The 23,936-nt window shown below is 55.4% G+C and overlaps 1 protein-coding gene across 1 annotated transcript in view; it reads right to left on the bottom strand.

The window, feature by feature from the left end:
• The window catches only part of LOC105699618 (neuronal acetylcholine receptor subunit alpha-7), a 99,494-nt gene that overhangs the window by 31,618 nt on the left and 43,940 nt on the right, over positions 1–23,936 (bottom strand). Inside the window, exons 4-7 of the mRNA XM_023431989.1 lie at positions 23,198–23,307; positions 14,178–14,358; positions 5,820–5,895; positions 4,882–5,076 (exon numbers count right to left, since the gene is read on the bottom strand). Of these exons, the coding sequence (XP_023287757.1) occupies positions 4,882–5,076; positions 5,820–5,895; positions 14,178–14,358; positions 23,198–23,307 (562 nt within the window). The remainder of the gene's footprint in view (positions 1–4,881; positions 5,077–5,819; positions 5,896–14,177; positions 14,359–23,197; positions 23,308–23,936) is intronic.

A 23,936-nucleotide genomic window follows, 5' to 3' on the forward strand; every position in this document is an offset into this window, starting at 1 on the left:
CGGGAGGTGCAAAGTGTTGGACTCTTTGGTCTCGACGACGTGTCGCGGGGTGTAGGGGGTGTTCGCGGGGGTCTATGGGAGCAGCCCTAGCGCAGAATAGGCCAATACACAACAATCTGTGTGCGCACAATCAGACAGAGCCAGACACACGTGATCGGGTGACGTCGATAGGTACCTATTAACGGCACTGCGTCCGAGGTCGTCGGCATGCTCTCGGCTACGAGGTTCAGGAAGACCGTCAGCGACAAGAGAATGGTCACTCCTAAGGCAGGCGAACAGGTCGCGGTCATTTTACGAGCACCTGGCACGGAAAGCTCCACCGGAAGCGACCTCGGGGTCCGGTCTACCGCACTCGCGACCAGACCTCGGAGATGCTTTCCGGGACACTTTCGGGATTGCGCCGGCGAGGTGGCCCGCTGATGGCGACCGTAGAGCGACGCGGCAATTTTTCAGAGATTAAAAAGGAAAGGGAACATATCCCAGCCCGTAAGGGTCAGCTGTACCCCGAGAGTATCGCTCCCTCGAAGGAGATGCTCCCTTTGGTCCCCATAAGCCGACCACCATGACCACACGGGGCCGATCTCGAAGCGGACGGTGGTTCGTGCCACGGGGACGTTAAAGTCGATATCGATGTTATCACGGAAATTTCGGCAAGTTATCGTAGAGGACGTTTTCCTCGAGTTTCCCGGAACGATGGCCTTCGTTGCGAGGAATAATCGATGGAGCACCGTTAGAAGGTGACGCGCCTCGCGCAGGATCGTCGAGGGACTCGGGCAGAAATTAACGCATACGGGGAATCGACGGACGTGGAGATAATCCGCGATTAATTAATATTCCAGTCCGGTTTGGCGCGCGAGGGAGAGACGGGATTCCAGGCGGAAACGCGGCCGGCGAAAACGTTGGCTCGCGCCAGCCCGTGAGAAATTCGGGGACGCGGTCCCGCGAATGCGGATTGCACCCGACTGGCGGAGGTGCAGCGGGGTGCAGCGAATGGCCCGCTCGCCGGTAATTGGGCCGCAACAGATGTTCGTCGCCCTTCCGCCCATCCGCTCCCGATGCGGAGAGACCGCGCCTTAAATACCGCGCGGAGTGGAGTCGAGGTCTCTTTTTCGGCCCCCGATATTCGCAAACTCGATACCACCGACGAAGATAACATCGACGCGCGAGGCGGAAAATAAACCCAGAGAGAAAACAAACCGCACGATACGGAAAAAACTCGGTCCCTTTGCGAACGATCCGAGGAAAATGTTTTCTCGCACTCGAGCGCGCATTCTCCCGCCCCGGCTTTATTCACCGGGGCGGAATAATCGCGCGAGCCTAATTCCCCGCTCGCGGATCCGCGGCTTGCCGAGCCAACTCCGTCGAGATTTCTGATCCCCCAAAACCGCGTCTCCCTCCTGTTCTCTAAATCGTCTTCCTCGCGATCACGAGGAGATGGAAATTTTCCGGAGGTTCGACTAATAGCGAGTCGATTCTCGCCACGTGGAGGAGGGCCTCGAGGGAGGTTCTAATCTGGCGAAATCTCGGTTTCGATCGATCGCAGGTCAATCGACACCATCGACGGTCAATCGCGGCCCGCCAAACGCGACCCTCCGGGCATTCCGCGAGTCCCTCGCCGCGAAACTTACGAGCCGTTTAATCGAGGAATCACGGCAAAGGGCGAGCCTCGCAAAGCCCTCCGGTAGCGGCCTTTCTCATGCTAATGTCCAATTAGGGGTGAGTCGGAAGCTACCCCTTTCTCGACGGAGCAGCGCGATGCACCCTCGCACCGGGTGCATGGAGAAGATCCGTGAAATCGACGCGGAAAATCGTTGGTCTTCGTTTCGGGGGAGAATTTCGAGAAGACGAGGGCGAACCGCGGATCCAGACTCGAACCAGGGGCGAGCCCTTATCGAGCGAGCCCGATAAGCTGCGGCCTCTCCGCGACCTCCGCGAGGCGTTTCTCCCTCTCGAGGCGCGAATCTCCCAATCGCGAGGATTCCTCCCTCTCGTCGTTCTTTTCTCGCCCTCGCGAGCTCCCTTTCTGAATAAGTAAGCGCCGCGAGGACGCGAAAGAGAGGGAGATAGACGGAGTCTCGACCAAAGCCGGACGTCGGGTGGCGGGGCCCTCTGGGGGAGGGCTCGGGTAGTTCCCGGGGGGAGGCAGAAAAGTAGCAGGGGACGGTTCAAGCGTGCCGGGGCCGGGGAAGATGAAGAGCCGCCGGGACAAAGCCGGGAGGAAGAAAGAACGGAATCGACGAGCTCGGACGCGGCCCTCTCCTCCTCCTTCGGGCTCGACCTTTTTCGAGGAGAGGAGTCCCTCCTTCCGGTCGTTTCCAGGCCGCTCCGTGTCGCCCCGTGTGTACACACGGAGGCCGAATGTGGGCCGGCACTCGGCGTCGAGCTTTCGCAAAGACCCGAGAGTCGCTTCTTACCCCGAGCCGCTTCTCGCCCCGACTGCGCGAGGGGTTGGCTCTCCCCGAACTCGCTTAACGCGGATCGCGTTTCCGCTTCTTATCCCGGACTATCTCCCGGGAAGAAGCGCGACAGCGAGTCTTCGGGGACCTGGGGACTCGCCTCGGGAATTTCGCGGATTTTCGGGGCGAGAATTTGAAAGCGTGCGGGAGTGCATCGCGATGGGACGGTCAGGGGAATTTTTAATATCGGAATATTAGCGCGAACGAGACCATGGGTATGCCGGCGATTAAAAAGCGTCGGCCGTATTTTCCCACCTGGTCGCTTCCGGAATTACGCTCGTAACTGGACCCTGGAGGCGCGAACTCTCGTTATGACGTCTCACCTGGAGCCAGCGAACGAAGGATGCCCCGGGGCGAGAAAAAAATGACGAGCACCCAGGATCGTGAAAAGATCTCATGAAATTTCATGGATTGCCGAAACTGTGCCGGAGCCAGTTCCCGACCAAACCGCGCCGGGTAGATCCTCGTTTGCATCTCGTTAATGGAAAATCTGCGTACCTCACGGGAATTCGAAAGATTCGGGGAACGAGTCTTTCCTTGGGACTTCACCTTCTAGCTCTTGCACGGCTAGCCGAACCATACATTATTCCCTGTTGCGCGTGCGGCGCTGCGCGGTGCATATTTTATGATTTAATTAGCTGAGTGCATCTGAATTGAAAAGAGGAACGGCGGGAAAAAAGGGGGCTCGTTTCCTGGGAGCAAACACGGCTATGGCGCGTATGCGAGACCGCTTAAAACAATTGGTTTAAGCGCGCCCTCGCGCGAGAATTCCATAAGCCGACTTTTTCCTGGAGGTGTGAGGAACCCTTTTAAATTCCCGCGCAACGAAGGCCATCGAGAGAAATCGGGGGTTCCCCGTGATCCATGGGGGACAGGAGCGACCACGATTTTTTCCCCGGTCAAAATCTTTGGAATTCGATCAAGGCTCCTCGGTAGTTTGTACCCTCGCGTCGAGAGGCACTTTTCCGGCCGACCCTAACGGGTGGAGCTGCCGAGGGTGAACTGCCGTGGGTGGAACTTCCGAAAGGGTGGTGCGTCCTTTCGATCCTTCCCAGGATCCTTGCCGACTCTGGTCGGGATAGGCTGAATTATTGAACCGACCGTGGCACGGTGATCCGAACGTTTAGCGGGACGCGAGGCCCTGTGTGGTCCCGGGAGATGCCGATTCTCCTCGGGCAAGTTCAAATTCAAATCCCAGTCAGGATCCAAATTCAGATCACGCGTCATCCCTCCGTCCGAGGGGAGGAGCCGCGCCAGGCTGATCGCGGATTCGCGATCGGCATTTCCAAAATGCCCTCCGACTCTCACTTCGATATTAACGCGCGAAATCGCGACCACGTATGAAGTTTCGCGACAATTGTTGTCAAAACGCAGGCAGGAATTGCGCATCCCCGACGACGACGTCCGCTCGACGACGATCGACGACGAACCGACGTCCTGAAAGGACAGCCTCCCAAATCGGTCTAGCACGTCTCCCCTTGAAACTAGTTTAGAACTCCCGACTTTGTGCCGCCCCGGTGACAGGAATTTCGGCTCCTCCAAGTTTTGGGATTATCATTAGCGATTCTCTCTGGCAACCACTTTGTCGGGCCGGCGTTTGTATCCCCGGCGATTTGGTCCTTTGAACCGACGACCCCCGTTTCCAAGCTACCCACCACGATGGGAAACTCGGCGACCGTCGTGCACTTTCCATACCCCATGTCCGACCTCCGAAACCGAGAACAAATCCCCTCCTCGTGGTTAAACGCGGGCTGGAATCTTCCCATCGAAAAAAGGCGAAAGCCTCTGCCGCGATGCAGCCCCGCGTTCCCGGGAACGGTAATCCGAAAAACAAGGAAATCTCGGATAAACGAGATTACCGCGCTCGCGGTGCACCGCGTGCCCGCGTGCACTCCACGGGGCGCGATGCACCTACCCTCGTTAGCGGTGGACGAGGCGTTCTAACCGCTATTTAATGACGGAGGCGTCACTCCGACTAAGGTCCCGGTGTGTTTGGAACATCCGAAATGGCCGATGCACCCGATGCACCGGGATGCATCCGATCTCCGAGTCGCTTTACCTATCGATCAGCCTGGCCGGTCTGCTCCGCTCGGGCGGCTCCCCTAAACGCTACAGCTCTATCATACGTACACCTGTTATCATCGTTTTATCCATCGTCTGCGGTTTAAGGTTTGCACGTTTATCTTTGGATTTTTTTTTTTTTTTCTTGCCATAGCGGTTGGTCGAAAAGAAAGAAACGCAGAGGGCTGCGAGATGCCAAGGGTGCCGTGGGTGAGAGAGACGGATAGACAGACAGAGTTAGAGAAGGCTCACGTAGAAGCTGCGCGCATCCGCGCGAGTAGATGCGTGGGCATCGAGTCAAGCTTTAGGCAGATCCAGAGATTCTGTCCCTTGATTTGCGAGGTCGTGCGAGGAATTACGTTACCTAGGGTGAGCTTCTCCCCCGAGTCGGGCGGCAGGGTGAAGCCCAGCAGCGCCATGCTGGAGATCAGCACGCAGGGGACGATCAGGTTGAAGAAGTAGTAGAGGGTGCGCCTGCGAATCTGGATCGTGAACGTCACGTCCACGTAGGGCTCCGGGCAGCACTGATACATGATGGTGTTCTTCTTGCCAGGCATCCCTAAATGGGAGAACGAGCGATTAATCGGTGACACTCTCCCCGTTTTCTGGGAGACCCCCCGGCGCCTGGATCTCTCGCGACGCCCGAGCTAGGAATTTTCGACATCTTTCACGGTTCGTAAAAATTCCGACGAACGGCGGACGAATTACTAGGCTGCTCATCCCGCAGCGATCGATAGCCCGTGGTCGTCGTCAATTTTTTACGGGGTTGTAACGAGCTCCGGATACTCGTGACAAAATTCATGCAGTAAGCCAAACGATACTTCAAAGACTAGAGCCTGAGTCTACGACTTAGGGGCGAGTCTTTGGGAATTTCGCGATCGATCTTCTGGAATCGGGAATCGTCGATTAATTCTCAGGGAGAGATCGAGGCGCCTTGACGATTTCGGGGGCCGACGTTCGAGTATCCTGGGCTTGGTCGTTTTTGAAAACGTCTCCGGCCTCGAGGGATCTCCTCCCAACAGGTGGAAGCGTTGTCGAGAGCTCGCATGGAGGATGTCCAGGACGAGGACCCGCGACCCCACGTGGCGGACCCCTTGTGACGGGGACTGGATGACGTGATCTCTGAAAATTCCACCTGGAATTCCACTTCCGTGGGTGTTCTTTTATACGTAAATGCAGTTTTGGTCCGCTCGCGGGTCCTCGGGCTGGTCTCCCGGATTCTTGGATCGGTTCGACGACTAACGACTAGACACATTCCGACGTGACTTGAGATGGCGACTCGGGTGCTCGAGTCAGACTCACCGATGAGATACCACTCGCCGTTCGTGATGAAGTCGGATAGGTCGCCGCCCCCCTCCGAGTTGAGAATCAGATCGAGCTACCAAGGTCAAAGAGTGATTAAAAGGAGGACACGAGGCTGATCCTACGATCGCATCGCACTTTTGGGTCGGTAGTGTGTATGTGAACGCCGTATCACGCCATGTACGCCATGTACTCTCTCATGTGCGCATGCATGCACGGGTGTCGGGCTCCTCTACGTGTCGGGTTCACGTGCGCGTCTCTCCTCTCGTGGGCTCCAAGTTTTGCGCCACGGAATGCGAGTTCGGGGACATCGGACCGAGTGGAGTGGCCGCGACAAAAGCGCTTTTGTCGCCAAGGGGTCGTTCGATCCGATCTGGAAAGCTTGCCGAGGTGTGCACCCACGATCCACGATTTCGGCAAGAGGGTGTCGAAAAAGTGGCGCCCCTCGAAGGGCGTCTAAAATTGAAAGGTAGGACTCGAGGGCGTCTAAAATCGAGAAGTAGGACTCGAGGGCTCGAGCGAGCCCAGCTCCTTGTCCTACCCACGCGGAGGTATGCTCGCACTTCTCCATGCAAATTTAGTCAACTTTCCGCCGAATAAGCCGATCGAGACTGGAAATTTGTATTCGGGCTCCCCTCGAATTGATTTATCGGGTCCGATTGTGCTCGGCGAGCTTTCGAGGAGACTGGAGAGCGACTCGTGTCGCGGCCTTGTATGTACACCGGGATCTAACGGTTCGAGGTATCCCGCGAGGAAATTAGTATACACGGGGAGAAATCGGGAGAGATCGAGATAGAGAGAGAGAGAAAGGGGGGCCGAGCCGGGAAGGGAACGAGGAGCCAGGGGGCGAGGAGGGAGCTTATTTCACGCCTGAAAATGGCTGTCGCCGAGCTTTACCGGATAAGCGCTCGACGAGCTGGCAACCCGACAAGCCGGCAAATTGACAAACTGACAAACTGACGAGCCTGCAAGTCGCGGGACGTGCACTCGATACACGTTTCGCGGGCAAATATTTATTCCTACGCCGAGGGGGCTCGTCTTCGAGAGAGTCGACGATTGGACCACCCGCGAAGTTCGCGTCCACCGCGACCCCCGAGAGATCCTCCTTGTCGAGGGATCTCCCGAGAAGGGGAGGCAAAGAGAAATTCCGCGAATCGCCCAGACATCGAGCGAATTAATTGCCTTCCATGAAGGGTGAGTCCAAGGCCGCATCTCGGCGGAGCCCCCTCGCGTAGCAACCCCTTTCGGCAGGGCAAGGTGTTGGTTCGCATCCTCCTCTTCGGGCTACGCTCCCCCTTCGCCCTTTCCATCTTTCCGGCCGATTTCTTCTCTTTTTCCGACGCGGTCGAGAGCGCCGCCCCTCGCCAACCGCGGGGTGGGCTTTCGGGACGGAAAGGGCGGAAAAAAAGCGGCCGGAGAAAGGGGAAGCTCGCACGACGCGCCGGAAAGTCGAGCACCTCCGAAAGTTCGCGTGGCCCTGACAGGGTGGGAACTACCCGCACACAAGGGAGGATCCGAAGGTGTGGCCGACTTGGTACGAGCACCGGTGGACTCGGCCCACGAGGATGGCTTTTTATCACGCGAGCTTACCGCCCAGTTTCCGACCATGGTTTTACGAGCCCATCTCGGGAACTCATCTTGACCGATGTCCAGAGAAGTTCCGCAAGTTCGAGACCCGGGAGAACCGCAAGAAGACCGGGATTTCGGAAAGCTCGCGATAAAAACCAGATCAGGATCACCGAACAGCGGGATCGGGGAACGAAGGCCTACACTAGGCAACGCGATCGACTTTCCAAAATTGTATGGAGTTACCTGGGCAAAATGTGGGAACGGGTAAACGTGGAAAACCATGTAACGAGCACTAAGATCATCCGTGAGACACTTTGCTCGAGTCGAATCCTGGTTTTCTAGACCGTCGGTTACTAGAGAATCTTGCTCGAGTTCCCAGTCATTTTGCCCAGCTAGCTCAAATCTGGATCAGAGGTCGGGTGTTAGGGAACAGGATCGGGATCAAGCGAGACGATCTACGACTAGACATTCGCCAAAACTCGTCGGACTCGGCGTGCACTAGTTGACGCCTCCACTCGTGAAGGCGTCCGCGAGCATGCAGCCAAAAAGAAAAACCAAGGAGGGCGAGGGAGCCTCGTCGGCCAGACTCGTGCAATCTACGGGCATATTTCTATGTATATCCACTGTTCCTGTAAATCTAGGTCTAATTCTACGACTCGCTACGTGAGGTGTGTGTATGTGCGTGTATGTACATGCGGCACGCCGATCGGGCGACCGATCGGCCGATGCGCTTTGCAGGGTCTTGTGGGGGGTCTTGGTGTACTTCTTAGCAGTGGCCGGGATGATTCCTAAGACCTCGGGTGACACGGTATTCGGTAGTTCCCGGGCTCTGATCGCGGGCACGAGAAGATAGGTTGCTAGAGACCGTCGAGGCGCTGCCAAGAGGGTAGCCGGAGAGCACCCCGTTGGGTGCTTTTTCGGGCTTACGAGTCTCGAGACGGTGCCGGGCGCAGCGAGTCCGCGAGACTTATCGCGGCCAACTCTGGAATATACCCTCCGATACACTCATGACGATGTAGACGGCTAGATGCGCGACTTGACTGTGTTCCAGGATGCTCGTATTCGAGGAAACGAGAATTTCCTGCGTTTCGAGGCGCAAAGGGCCGAGGGTCCGAGGTCTCTCCCGAATCCCTCTGATAATTGCCTCGCCGCCACCGTTGGCTCTGTAATTGTAATCGTAATTATATTTCCGACAGGGCTGCGGTTCCGTTGTTATCACGAATAATAAGCACCGGTCGGAAGGCCCGGCCCTCCAGAAATCCCGAAGCCGAGCCTCGAGGCATTCGCGTATCCGCGCGGATTGTTTTCCCGCGATTACCATGAAAAACGGGCGATGCGCGAAACGCGGAGCTGGCCTTTTTCCTCGCTGCGCCCAGGGTCCGTGTAATTATCGAGCCGTGGCGATGTAGTGCCGGATCGTGCACCGGATGCTTCCGAGGATGGTCTCGTCGCCGACCGTTCCCGACGGGCCAGGCCGCTGCGAGTGGTCGTCCTTGATATCCTTGTATCGGTTAAAATTGCAGGAAAAATAATATAAAAAATTGCCCGGGTTAGTTATCGAGATGGCTCTCCGTGGAAAGGTGAAAGACGCTTTGGGGAATTTTGAGGACCCAGATATTCGGTCTTGCAGCGGCCGAATCGGTCCGGATCGGTCGGCGATTGGTCGCACATGAATCGCGCCTCCCTTCCGAGAGAGCTTGCGCATCTTATCTTAAGTCGCCAATGCGAGCATCGTTTTGGACCGATCATCCGATTCTGTTTCCTTTTCTCTCTTTTCCTGACTTTAGACGGTCCTATCAGGATCCTCGCATCTTCGGTTTGGTTCGGCATGTGGTCTTACATGTTTGCCCAGGCTCGCCCGCACTGCACCGCGTAACGAGCGGTGCCAAGGGTGCGTCGAGGGGCACACAAGTAAGAGCGCATCCGAAAAAGCGGGCACTCACCCCACACACCTCCTGGCCTCCGCTTGTCCTTCCGAATAGTAATGGTGTCCCGAAAAATTAGGAGAGACCCTTTGAACCTTCCTGACATTTTCTGCCATTTGTGAAACCAGCGATACGTCGCGAGGAAGGAAACGATCCGAAGTACACTACGGCGATCGGAAGAATAGGTCGCAAAATGGGCCGCAGGTGCGAAAAAGACCACGTGAGAGGCCAGTCGTCAGGTGAATTCGCCGTAACGGGGATGGAACACGCAACAGGTGAAAGAGACACTCGAGCCTCTTAGTTTTCAATGCGAAGTCACTTTAGTCAGGGATCGCGCGATGATGGGTGACTTCCTGGATTGTATTTTCACGTTCGATCACGAAAAAATAACGCGGGAGAAAGAACCGAATAAGATGGCGGTCAAATATCCGAGGCATGAAGGGACTCACAAAAAGATGGCAGAGGGATGCCGGGAATCGACGCGATCAAGATGAGGGGCTGGAAGAGGCGTTCGCACTAACGTCAGAATTTTCCTCGACTTTCCACAGAGAGAGAACTCGAAGGCGTTCCCGAACTTGAAAATCTTCGGGCGAGGCCCTTAGAGAGCCTTCACGGTTTATTGGCTCGAGAAATTTAAATGGGACGAGACGCTCCTCGCCCCCGAAGAGTGCTACACTTTTTGCGACCCTCCTGAACTTCCATTTCGACGACCCTTCCTCTAGATCGACGTCGATTCTTCCCGGGAATTTCAATATGTCTACTTGGAAAATAAATCATCACCCGAAGGGATATGGCGAGGGTTGGGGTAAAACGCGGCATCGCAGGTTTCGGCAGACGGTCCAGACGTTGGACGTTCCCCAATTTTTGACCTTCGGTTTCTTCCCCATCGAGTCGACTTCAGGGTCGAGGTTCGAGGGTGTGCGAGGCGAGTGCGACCTTAAATCTTAAGCTACCCTGGCGAGCACCCATTCCCTTCGTCCTCCAAGAATTCCCAATCGGACCGAGGAGAATCTCGCGAGAAAAGCGGATCGCAAGGAGGAATCGGGCGAGGAACCGGGAGACTCGATCCGGGCGAAAAGTCCGCGAGTAATGAGTACCTAATTGACCCAATCAAATCACGTTTTAAATGGAAAAATCGACTTTCCCCGAGTTTTCCCGCCCTGCGAGGAGAAGCGACCCGGGCTGCTTAATGGTCCATTACGAGATCGCCTCGTCTCGGGCGATTCAAAGGAAAGGACGTCCCGCTTTGAAAAGTCACGATCGAATTCGAGCTCGCGATCACGGCCTTATCCATTGTCACGTCCGGACGTATCTCAAGGGAGCGCGATTAAAAATGCGAAATGTCTCCCTTCGCCCTTATCCTTGAGAATCGAGGGACATTCCCTTTGGTCTCGTCTTCTCCAATTAGGATGCCGAGCGGAATCTCCGGAGACACGGCTCGGGTGATCGATTAACGCGGATCGATGCCAATCGCGGCGATACACCTGGCTTTCGTCTTGGGCCACGGCCGAGCCAAATCAATTATGCGATTAATCAGGGCCCGAGTCTCCCGCGAAGGCGGTGGGTGGCGGTGGGTGGGAACGGGGAATTCGGGGAATGGGGACTCGCCTGCGGCTGGCATGGAAGCGTCACTCAGCTATCGACTCCACGGGGCAGATCCTGGATTCCGGGTTGATGGATTGTAAATAAGCCTGTCCAGGTGGAAGCTCGGGTTTAGGGACGAGCGGGAAGAAAAGATGGCGGCGCTCGGCTAGCTCCGGGCGGTGTTCTCCGAATTAGGGCCGCCGTCGTCCTGCCCGGACCGACGGGGGGCGGCGGGGGTGGCGGGAAATTATCGAGCGCCGGTAAAACTCCCTCTCGGACTTGGACTCGGCTCAAATTGCACGAAAAGCTTCTTCGCTCCGCGCTTTCCCGCGACCTCCCCCCCCTGGTCGCCATTGCTCACGCGAACGGACCGCGAAAAATCCTCCCCCGTCACCTTGAAAACGGAGGAGGATTCGTTTTCGGCGAAGAACCTCCGATACCCGTCCAAGGTTCCTCCAAGAGCGGAAGAGCGTCCTGTCGGACGCGTCCTCGATGAGGCACCTTGACGAGATACCCCGGTATCGACGGCCGATCGATCCTTCGTCCAAAGAGATTCGTTCCATTGACGAGCCACGAGCGCTCGCGATTTCTTCGTCTCCTCGGTGGATTGCTCTCATTGTCTCGCTAGTCCGCGAGGGTGGCGACTCCGCACCCCTAAAATCACCTAAGCGGCTCTTTCTCCTCGACTCTCTCGGTATGGATCCGTCGACTCGGCGTCCCGCCGCCCTGTCCAGGTTTCACGAGCTAACCTCGTTACGCCGCTCGAATTAGCGTCCAGGAACCGAATTGGCGTCGATCGGGGGTGGCGGGACCAGGACACCTCTCGATCGGTCACGGGGCGACGGGATTAAAATTCGATTCGAATCGATTATAAATGCGAATCGTCGCGACCGGGCAGGAGAAAGAGGTCCCGAGACGGTCGCCATTCTTCAAGGGTGGACGCGCCGAAGCGGTGGTGCGGAGTCGGTAGTAGAGTGACGCCGAACGTGTGCCCCATGCAAAATCGTTCTTCTCAGCTCAGACATAATCACGTGGTCCCTGCTTTGACTGGTCGATGTATATAGTGTGGGATCATGTAGAGTACGTAGAGTCAGAGATGTGGCCGATGCGGATCGCGCGGATCCCAGAGAGCGCGCCGGACCATGTGGGGAAGCGTCCTTCCGTGGGGGTCCGTCCTCTGTAACTTCGGGGTGCCGGTACCCGAATTCGACCTAGACGCGGGTTTGTGGACTCATGTGCCCGCGAACGCGAGCGTATGCGTGCCACGGCACGGACGCGTACGCGCACACACGGTCCAGAGGACGCAACTCCGTCGAAGCCCTCGCTTCGCCTTGGAAGCGTGCAAACAAGCAGAACACACACCGGCAAGCGACATCGGAACATTGGCGCTTTCATTCAGCCTCCGGCCCGACTTCCGGTTCCGCATTCGGAACGAGTGCGCCAACAGGGAGAATTCCCCGATTTCTTGCGACTCCCTCATCGGCGACGCGAAAACCGTTCACCAAAATGGCGGCGTAGCCGACTTCGATCGCCGGATAAGCGATCATTGCCGAGGTCGTCGAGGTCGGCAAAAAGAGGTGCCAAGAGGTTCTCGACATGGGGGTTCACGGTCCCGGACCTCCCCTCGACGACCCCGAGGAAGGCCTTGGCTCGGTGGTAAGCTGATGGAAGCTCGAGTCGGTGCGACCGGGAAAGATATATCGGTATATATATAATCAATATATATATCTCGATACGTCTCGACTCACGGGTGATTTTTATCGGGGACCGTTCCTCCCCTTCCCGGCCACCTCCCACCCGCCCACAGTTTCTCCCTTTAATTCTGAAGCTACGAAGCGTGAGTACGGCTATCTACGGAGCGTTGCTATTGTGTGTTGCACTGTTAGGTGGCGAAAGGGCGGAGTTGAAGGTGGAGAGAGAGAGAGAGAGAGAGAGGGCGATAAGGCCGGCGGGAAAAGGTTGGCGAGGTTGGAGGTTGGACGTCGATGCGCCGGGTTTCCATTGACGGTGGTCCCGCTGCTCCCTTTGGCACGGGATGCTCGCGGGAGCAGACGAGAGATAGGTTAATTTCCCGCTGGATCGATGCCGTAAAGGGTTGGAGGGCGGCCAGTGGACGGGACTCGACAACGACCGCGTAAAGGGGCTTTCTCTCGAGGGGCGTCGCGGTCCCTCGTCTCGCGGCGACCCGAGGACTCTTCCTCGAGTCCGCCGTCGTGCGCCACCGGGACACCGTCGAGAGGAAACTCGCCCCTTCGGGCTGTGGAAAACGCCCGCTTTCCGCTCTTTCCTCCAAGGATGGGTATAGCAGTTGGCGCCAATCGCTGCGCCAAGCCGTTCGAAGCTGGAAGTCCGACCTGGCCGAGGTTCGTCGGCGAGGTCCGTCGAATTAACGACGCCTAGCCGACGTTCGCCCACCGAGATGTAGAAACCTCTTCCCTCCACCGTGGTCCTCCTTGTCCCCGTCAACGATCCAGCCCCGAACGGCTCCAACCGGCACGGTTCACCGCGCGACATCCGATCGGTACCACGCACACGTAAGTCGCGAAATGGAGCCTCCCAGAAATAATCAACCCACCCGTCGTGTCTGGTATCGCAAGGGTACATCGAAAGCACACTTAGTATGCGACTGCAGCATCCACTTCCGTTTCCACTCAAGCAGGTCTTCCCGGCCAACTTCCCGTAACATCGCCATCGCTCGCGCTCGGCCGTGCCATGGCATGGACGCTCCGACCTCCCCTCTCACCCTCTGGGGACCATCGACCTTCGACCCTTCTTCGATTCCCGCGAGATTGGCACATCGCGCCCGGAATCAATCCCCAACTCTATTCCACCCTAATCGGGCGCTCCATCTCGAGGTCCAACTTCGGAGCTCGTGTACGATGATCGTTCCTCGAAATAATGCCCCATCACCGGAGATCGGGAACCGGTACCCCTGGAGGCCGAAATTCCCTCTCAGGGAAATTCTCGGTCTATCTCGGAATTGAAAAAGAAAAGTTGGAATCTATGGATTCGATGGTCCCGCCTCGTCGACGCGATTAGAGGGGACGTCGCAGTGTTCCTAGCTGGATGCAGCCGCGCTCGTTGATGATGGCACCCTATTCGGATTAATGCGTGCCCTCGGGAGTGGGTACTCGTTCCCGAGGGACTCGCTCGGGGTGGTTTTGGTCACGTCGCTCGACGTTTAAGAGGTCGGTTCGCGCGTTTGGGCGTGTGGCGCACGTGTGTGTAGCGTGTGTGCGTGTTTGCGTTGCTCCTGTGTGGTGTGGAGGCGGTAGTGTACCTGGTTGCCGTCGTAGGTCCAGGATCCGAACTTCATGTCACAGTGTTGGTCGTCAAAGGGGAACCAAGCGATGTCTATCTTGCATGTGCTCTTGAAGATGCCCGGTGGGACGTACAGGCAACTGCCGTTATGCGTGACCACCACGTTTGTTTGGTACGTCCCGTCGAAACCCTCATCCGCACTATACCGTTTCATGTGTGTACACATATTATATACATGTAGATGCCAAGGGATCGTAATTAGCAATCGTTAGCGGTCGTTAGCGGGTTTAGCGGACCGAGCGACCGGCGTCGAACCAGGAAGGAGGCGATGAGGGCGTCGAGACGTCCCCGATCCCGCGAGGAAATGTCGTCCGATGCGTTCGACATGTCGCGAACGAGCATCTTTGCACAGGAAGTTAAGCTCGAATCGCGTTTACGCCTCCTTGGGTTTTAACGCGCCGTTTAACGCGCTCCAAGAGTCGCGGAACTTCTTGAGCAAGATTCGCGGTCTCGTCAGGATCTCTTCGGGCGGATTTCGAAGATGTTGTAAAGGGAAGAGATGATGAACGAAGAGAGAAGTTTTGTGGCCGTCTTTTCAGGGAAATCTTAAAGTACCTCCGTCCTGTTTCGCTCCGGTTTGGATCTTTTTTTTCTTTCCCGGCAAAGTTTCTCCGGATTTACGCGAGTTTAGGGGCACGACAGAAGTTCGTCATTTTGGACTTGGTGTGCCGATTTCACGTCGTCACTCGGGGTTTATGTCCGACGGAATTCGCTCGTTACGGACTTTAAACTTGAATTTGCATTGTTTACGGTCAAACGCGTCCATATTAAGCGGATATTTTCAACGGCGGAAAAAAGCGACGCCTCGAAATTCGCTCTCGCATTTGACGCACTCGCGCGTAACTTGCGACCGGCGATGCGTCCTTTATCGGCCCGACTTCTAAAGAGCTTATCAACGATCGCGAATTATTTTAACCGAAAATGTTTAACATCGACCGACACTTCGTTTACGGATGGCCGCGGGTTTGGGAGGCTAACGGAGCCGTTTTACGATTTAACGGACGGTTAATGCTCGCGACTGCGTGACGGTTTGCGCGGACGCGAACGTTCGGTTTAGGAGATTTACTCGCTGAAGAATGGAAATGGCGTCGAATCGGTTTCCCGGAGTGAGAGTGCCTGACCCTGAGGTGACGCGATTTGTCGATCTCGAGCCGAGTGTCTTGAAAATGTGTGGGAAAGAAAGTGTCGAGACCGACCGAATGAGCAGTAATCGATAGATATGACTTATCTCCCCAGATCACCGTAACCCATTGTATCACCGATCGTGGAAAGAGTATCGATCCTTTTCGACAAATCTCGATCGTCAGAACGAATCGTCACTGCGCAAGGATTGTCTGAGAAAATCCCTGAAATCCTTGAAATTCCTGCAGTCTCTGTAATAAATAAAAAAAAAGATTCCCATCTCGATTTTTTTTTTCTCGCGATCTACGATGCGACTTCCCGTTTTGCACGTATCGATAGGTAAGTGGGAACGAAACAAGGCCTTCCGAATTTTCCGTAATTACTCTGCGCAAATCGACACGCCCTCTCGAAAAGGTATGGAGGGGTCGCCGAATTCGAGCTTTATTGCTTTTTCTTTGGCCACTCGGACTGCTGGTCAAACTATTCATCAAGTGCGAGTAATCGATAGCCCGGCGAGTGCCAACTCGGAGAATTAAATATTTTCACGGTCGGCAAACTGGGTCACCTGTTACTGGGAGTGCAATCCTCTCGTCAAAGGACATCCAAGCCGGAAACGAAGAACGCATCGAATCGCGCTATCGAGTAACCTCCGACCCGATTCCCAACTCTCTCCCGGTGAACTTCGACTCCTGAATATTTCAGAGAATTCGAAGAGACTTCCGAGATGGGAAAGAATTTTCCAAGAAAAGTACGCGTCGAATCTCTCCTCCACCAGGAACCGAACTCGTCGACCCTTTCTCCCAGGCTGTCATTCTGCATTCGAAATCCGCCTTTTACCGAAATAACGCGTCCCGGCGTTCTCTAATTGCATCTAGCTTTACTCGGTGCTCAAAAGTTCCCCATTCGCGGGCTTTTTCCGCCAAGTTTAAATCCCATTGGCAGACCGGCGAATCACCCCGTGGCGCGCGGGGCGCGGGTAATTGCAAGGAACTGAATTTAAAATTTCGGAAAGTTCCCATTTACACGGGACGCGTTTTCTCCTCCTGGGTCTGGCGAGTACCAGCCAAGTTTTTGTAATCAGGTTTCTTGGGCCGAAGTTTAAAGTAGGTGCCCCGACACGAGGGCCGGGCAAAGTGCCGACCCGACTCGCGCCCTTTGACGTCGGGCCCTCCGCGAATAAGGTATCGAATATTTTCCCCAGCCCTCCGTTTCGCGCCCGTTCGTCTTGTTGCATATTCATGAGCGGAATCGAGGGATTCGGAGCGAACGGGGTGCTCCTTTTGCCACCCGTGGGAATCTTCACCTCCTGGGAACAATCGATCCCGGTGACGAGCAGAATCGGTCTTGTACGGTCGAGTCTTAGTTTGGTCTTGCATGTATAGTCAGGACTTGGTCTTGCATTTTTTGCACATTTTCAGAATTAAATCCGTAAGACCAAAACTAATTTTGTTCTTCGATAATCGAATCCGACCATGGAAGCGATCTCCGAATTTTTTCCAGAACTGTCGTTAGGGGTGAATTAATAACGGCGGGTAGTAAACTTAATGAAGCCGGGATAACGACGATTTGGTCCGGCCTCCTTCAGGAGGCATCCTTGGGGGTCTCTTCGGAGCGCCGAGAGTTGCCCGGAAATGTAGGTCGACGGGAAGACGAGACGAGGTTTGAAGCCGTTCCGAAACTCCGCGAGGCGCGAATTATCCCGTTCCCAGGACCCGACAGGGGGTGACTTTTGAAGCCCACGCCCGAAAGTGTCCGAAGTCTGAAAATCTGAAGAATAATGGAGTAACGCGAAGCGATCGACCGACATTAAGTTCGTGTCGAGGAGGTCTCGGGGGCAGAAAGACCCGAGGGTGGCGTTTAGCGTTTCGCGAGTAAGAATCTTCCCGAAAAACGCCGTCAAAGAAGGAAACACGCAGGTGGAGTCTGTAGTCGGAAACGATTCCATCGAGGCTAGAAGAGTCTTTCTGGAGCCCTCCACTTTTCTCCTCTCCACCCTTTCGTATCTGTCTCAGCGAATATTCCCTTGCTTCCATTTTCCGAAACCACGAATCCAACCCCGCAAAAAGCGAAAATCACGAACCAACGCGGAGACGTGAAAAGGGTCGACTTTTTAAAGTTCATAAAATTTCGGAAAAAACGAGAGCGAAAAGTCGCGGTGCTTTCTCGAAAGGGCGAAGTGGGGAGCGATTTTCTTTTTTTTTTCTGGAACGAGGATTCGAGGGGAGTCGGCGACGTCAAAAGGAATTTTCGAGTCTCCGGGCTGTCCATTGTCGGAGACGATCCGCGAGAGGGACATCGCAGAAATCCCCTTCCGGGCAGAAGCATTCCTCCAAGTGGCGCGTTCATCGCGAGGCTCGTCGTAAAAAAGCGGACCGGGTCGACTGGGGGGTCGTCGAGGCGGACGTCGGCGGCAGTGCTTTCCCTCTTCCGAGGCGTTTTCCGAGTTCTCGAATTCTCGTGCGATTGTTCCCCGCCGACAAAGACGTCGGTTCCCGAGAGTCGCGGGAACAAATCGCATCCCGTCCCCGCGATTTCGCGCCCCAGCGGCGACCCGAGCTCGTGGCGAAACTCGTCAATTATTCGCAATTACGCGCGGGGGTGTTTCCCCCGAAACTTCCCCCAGTCGACAGAATTTTCCGCGGCGGGCGGCACAAAACTTGTAAATAGGAATTAACTGGCAACAGTGGCAGCCAGATTTACGAGTGTCCCTGATGATCACCGCCGGAAACATGTAGAAAAATTGTACCTTCGATACGTGCAGATGGGAAGTCCCCCAATGTTCCCCGGTTGACAGATCGATGACACATGTAGGTCGCTTCTGGACCATCGATTCGTTCCCGACTACCCGAGTGACGATTCGATCGACTCGTTTAGTGAACGGGAGGAACGTCGACGGACGCGACGCCCGAACCGACGTCGACGCGACGTCCGTCAGGGCGCAGCGACGGAGACGTCGCTCCTCCTCAGAGAATGTCCAGGTCAGGGGTCTGAGATTGCACACGTGCCCTCTCGCGCGTAGCATGCAGACTTATGGTTTACTTTTTTTATCCAGTTCCGTTTAGTGGTTTCTCGTTTTACGGGTACGGTCCAGGAGTTTGTTTAGTGTCAGTTTTCCACACCAGAGGGACGCAATGGGGCGGCGTGGCGGATTTCTATGGACGAGAAGTTCACGACGGGCCTCGGGAATTATCCCGAACCTGCCCCGTTGCCTTCCTCCAGCTCGTAATCGATTAGAGTCCACGGTTTATTCTTTAATGCAATTCTTTAAGGACATGCTGATTGCCGGCGAAGCCGGCGCGGCCGGAGCGACTCCTGCGACCTCCACGACAGGGGTGGGTGAATCTGCGAATTCGCGAATCCACGAATCCGCGAATCTCCCTCTCGCCAATATGGCGGCGCAATCTTGCTTCCCTCTGTCAACCTCCCGCGTGAAAAGGAAATATTCATTTTCACGCGGCGCGGCATGTGCGGTTCGTTAATTAATAACGCGTCGCCACGGGGCCTGGTCGCGACTCGCTTCAGCGGAGGACGTCGCCCTCTTCTCGAATTTCCCTCGGAAAATCAACGGACCAACCCCTTGTGCGGGTCTCCCAGGGGAGGGTCGCCATTTCCCCCGTTCCCTGCGAATCGAGGACCGAGTCTCGGCGACGCCTCGATCCGGCCGCGCCGGTCGGCCTGCGAGTTGTGATTAAGGGATGAGGTCTGCTTTTATGCGTTTATCCTCGGGTCCGGTCGCCCCGAAAGGTATTAGCTCCAGGTTTAGCCGACTTCGGATTAATCTCGGGCTCAAAGGCCCCGCGGTTTAAACGGCTGATTCGTTTAAGCCGAGCGGTTAGGGTTTCACCGACCGGGCCGCGGAACTCGCTCCCTCCGAGCCGCGAGCCGAGCGAGCTCGACCTCGCCATTTTTCCTTCGCCCGTGGCCGCTCCAAAATCTCTTTAACATTCGGTTTCCTGATCGTGGGACCTTCTCGATTTTTTCCAGCCTCCCACGAGCGAGGGGTGTCTCGGAAACGAGGCTCGGATCGCGGCGGAACGCTCGCGGGTCGCTCGAGCGAGCGAACCGCGCGAGGGAGCGAGCAACGGGCTCGGCCATTAAGGTGGCCCGCAGTAACGGGGTAGCCTGACGTCGTCTCCCATTAATTATTAACACAATTAAATCGCACTCGCCCCAAACGAGCCGGCCCTTCTCGCGTCGCATCGGGGTTCTCGAAACGGGACGTCGGGTAGACGCCGTCGAAAATCGCGACCCGCTCGCTCGTTAACGCGCTCTTGTCTCCGCTCTTGGCCGCACCTCCCGAAACTAGGCTACAGAGAGTAAACGGAGTTTTTACTCCGACTCGTCTATCCAGTTCCCGGCCGCCACGCTCCGGATAAATCGATTTCGATAATCGCATTCGACCGCACCGCGCGTCCAATTATCAGCCCGCGGTGGATCGACCCGACAGGCGACGCGCGGCAACTTGGATCGTCGAGTCGACGCGAACAAACGCGTCAGGTCGCTACAAAGTGGAGCATCCGCAGGCGCGACTCGATCAAAAGACGCGGTACCGGGAAACCGAGGAAAACCGCACTCGGCGAGGCTAATTGCCGAGAAAATCGGTCGCGGCGCGACGAGAGGGTATCTTCTCTCTCTCCTTGCCCCTTGCCACGATTCTCCGGATCGCCACCTCCACCGTCCACCTTCGCTTAACGGCGCCCTCGAAACGCGCCAATTACCCGGTTCCGGGGGTTCGATCGCAATTACGAGGTAACGGGCGAAATCGAAACGCGCGGCGACTCCTGTCGGCTTGCGAACGACTATCGTCCGACACTTACGAGTTAGTCGATACAGAACCGTAAACGCGTCATCGTAAACCGAGGGGTCCATCCTATCTCCCCGTATCCGAGTTGCGGCGATATGGCGCCCTATCGGGGCCCTCGCGGGATAATTCGACGGTCGTTCTCGGCGGGATAACGGGGGCGATCGAATCGACCGCAGGGTGTCGAATGCGGATTCCGGGCTCCTTGGAGATACACGCGTTGCGCGGCCCCCCTGAGTGCGCGTTAACGGGGGAAATGTCTGATAGCGTTACCGACATGGCGACGCCCGCGCGGGTGAGTTCGCTAATTCGGGGCTAATTCGAACGCGATTTGCGGGGGCCGATTAACGCATCGACTCGGGCACGGGTCCCGAGGGAGAAGCGGGACTTTACGACGCTCGGTCCGGCCGAGTTACGACCGCTCGAATTTAACGAGAGACCCGTTGTGGAGCGTGCCCACGGAATTCGTTTCGCCCCTGGAGACGAGGCCTCCTCTCCTTTCGCCCTCCGCGCCCGGTTTCCACCCTCTATCCGCAGAGGAGAGGCTCGGAGCGAAGCAAGGCGGACCTCGACAAGACCCTCGCGGTCCAACGCTCTAGGAAATAATTGGTTTCCGGGCGAAGTAAAAAGAAATCGAGGCCTCGAGCCGCACCTCGGGTTGCCGCGAGGCGAATCGATTCGCCTAACCCGAGCCTAGAAGGCCGCGTCTTCTCCTTAATTCCGCTTCGCGCGCCGCAGTTGGTCCCGGTTTACGCCCAGTATACCGTAATCACCGTGTAAACTCAAGGTAACCGACAAAGCGAGAGCCGACACGTTGAACGCCCTACACTTCCAAGGACCTCGTGTTCGCGATCGCCGCGAACCGCAGAGGTCCTTCCACGACGACCACGGCCGGAATCGCGCGGTTTTCGGGCGTGACGGCGCACTAAGTTACGGCCCTTTACCGGAATCTAACTTTACGATCTATACACCGATATACGTCACGGGGGCCTGGTAGGAGGGTCCTGGAGCATCGAGACAAAGTTGCCCCGTAAATTCCTGCTATTTCGAGCGAGCACGCGTCCTCGACCGCGTCCTGGGATGCGTTTTTCTCTCCGGGATTTTATGTTCCGATAGCCCCGACCGCTTCGAGTAAATGCTTCGGGCTGAGCAATGGATCCCACTGGATCTCGTCGCGACGTCCCGTTGGGAAAATCCGCGTTTGGGGCGAGTGCGAGCGTATTATGGCGGGCGCCAAACGTTTCGCGATGTCGCGGAACTTCTGGCGTCCGGATGTCGTTAAGCGTTGTCGTTTAAATCTAGGTTCCATTATTCTAGTCCATTATTCTTAAGTGGTTGCGAAGCAACGTCTGGACCGCGAGACCTCCCCGGCATCCCGTGATCTCCTCCCGCGGGAATCGGACGGATCGATCTTCTCCCCTGAGGGACGTCCTGCGGAAACGAGCCAAGGAGGATTCGGGAACCGGAGACCTCTCGCTGGCCCAGCGGCCGTTACTTTCGTGCCACTAACGTTATTCCGTACGTTGTGCTGCAAAGATCGTAAAACCTGCCGCGAATCGCCCGGTTTCGAGCCCTCACCTGTATTTCCCACCCCGGTCCCAAGAGTCTTCGCCGAAACCCGAAACCCGGATTAATTAAGCTCGAAATTCGAGCTTCGACTAGACCGAACGAGAATCCCTTCGCTATTCCTCGTGGGAATTTTTTTATACTTCTTTCTTTTTACCCCGAGGAGGAAATTCACTCGCTGCGTCTCGGAGTAAAAAATCGGGCGACTCGCGGCGTCTACGACTCGGGCTTCGTGATCGTACAGGCGCGATATATTTACAAAAGGTACATAACGGAGAATGTGGGTATTTCTGTAAAATATGCGTAGTTTCGTAAATATATATATATACGTACACATATATGTATATGCACGTGTATGTATATATATATACATATATTGCGTGACAGGTACGGGTGGACAAAGTACGTTGTTTTATAGTTCTCTAGCATGGAGTCAAATAAACATGCATATATATATATATTTATATGTATATATCAGGGGTCTCGAATACACTCTCAATAGGTAAGATGCGAGAAGCAACACTTGGAAAAGACATTACGTACCCCTTACGACCGTTATTCTAGACAGTGGTTAGTTACAACGATATCGTAGGACGGCTCGGACGGTTCGTACGAATCTCGTTTAAATGCGACTGGGCTCTTCTGAAACATTCTGAATGCCGCTGTGAGACCGTTCCCTCGTTTTACTGGTGGCCGACCCTCCGGATTCGTTTAACGGGGGCTTCGATTTGCGAGAACGTTTAATCGCCGTTTTACGGCCGTGCCATTTAGCGATGAGATTTTTATCTTCTTCGGAAACCGGAGATCGGGCATCGACGATTACCGACGTGAAACAATCGAAAACATCTTCAAGTCCACTGTAAAGACTTTTCCCGAGGACCATGGCTCCCTGACTTGAAGATTCCAACTTAAGAAATTATATATTACATATACTTTTTTCCCCTCTTTATTTCCACCAAATGCAAGCAAGTTCTCAGTTCGCTTTCGATAACGACGTCCTTATTCGCGTTACTTTTCCTCCCCTTATGCGTTTCCGTCGTATCGGGAATTTGGAATTCGAGTTAAAAGGAGAGATCACTTTTACGTTTCCTTCCGTTGTACGTTTCATATTTTCCCGTCTCATTAGAATTGAAAGGCGATGTGCATTTTAAGAGATCTTTAAAGGACCCGATTTGAGGGTTAATTCTTAGGGAAAATTTCGAACCCTCGAGGGGACTCTCTCGCGGAAGTCGAACGTCGAAATTCTGAGGAGGTGGTAGAAAAACGTTTATTTCGCTGATCGAAGGTGATTAACGAATTGTTTGGTTTGAAATTCCGTTTCGAATCTTCGCATTTCAAGTTTCTTATTTTTCTGCGCGGTTTCTCCGCGGATGCGGAGTTTTACCCGAACGGAGAGTATTTATTAGCTTAAGACGCGACAACCGCGGACCGGACGTTGATCTAAAGAAGCGATATCAATCCTCGTTAAAAATGACGCGAGTCGTCGTTACCTGTTGTACATGAGGACGTCCGGCTTCCAGAGCTTGTTCGGAGTTATCCGGAGGTCCTTCACTCCACCGTACTCGGTGACGTTCCACTGCAAGTTGTAATCCGTCCACTCCTGCGAAACGAAAAGGCCCGATCAATGAAGAGCAGATCGAAGTGGCGGTACATGTTCGATGTTTAAACGAAAAGGACACGTTCGCTCTGCCGAGGGAGAGACAAAAACTGGAAACGGTGCCATTAGTATTTCGCACTTTATCGAATTTAATTCACGTTTGACGGGCATTGATTTGACAGCCATCGGCTCCTTCTCCGCCAACAATAAGGAGTCCTTTGGCAAAGTGCATCGCGAGGTGTCGGCGTTGCATCTCCCTCCTTGGGCTAACGGCCTCGGCCGTTAATGCCTGCAATCTCTAGTGGGGCCAAGGACTACCGGATTTACGAGCGTCCAGGGATGAATTTTAATGCCATAGTTAACTTCAATTATTCGGTATTAATTGTCTGCGGCGCAACTGCCGCGTCGGGGCGGCGGAGATCAATTTATCGCAAGAGACCGTATGGCCCGTCGACGAATTCAATTGCGGGTTAACGGGTCGTTAGCGTTTTTCTCCCCCTTCTTCGGTTTCCGGGGACACCGTCGTCGCCGGAATTAGGAACGATCCCTCTTTCCGCGGAGAAATCGGAGACACCCCGAGGGCGGTTCGACGCGTCCCACCTCAAGTTCCGTCAAAGGATCATCCTCCGAAA

Source organism: Orussus abietinus, unplaced genomic scaffold, assembly GCF_000612105.2.
Source record: "Orussus abietinus isolate OABI.00-Male unplaced genomic scaffold, Oabi_2.0 scaffold182, whole genome shotgun sequence".
Classification (NCBI taxonomy): Eukaryota; Metazoa; Arthropoda; class Insecta; order Hymenoptera; family Orussidae; genus Orussus; species Orussus abietinus.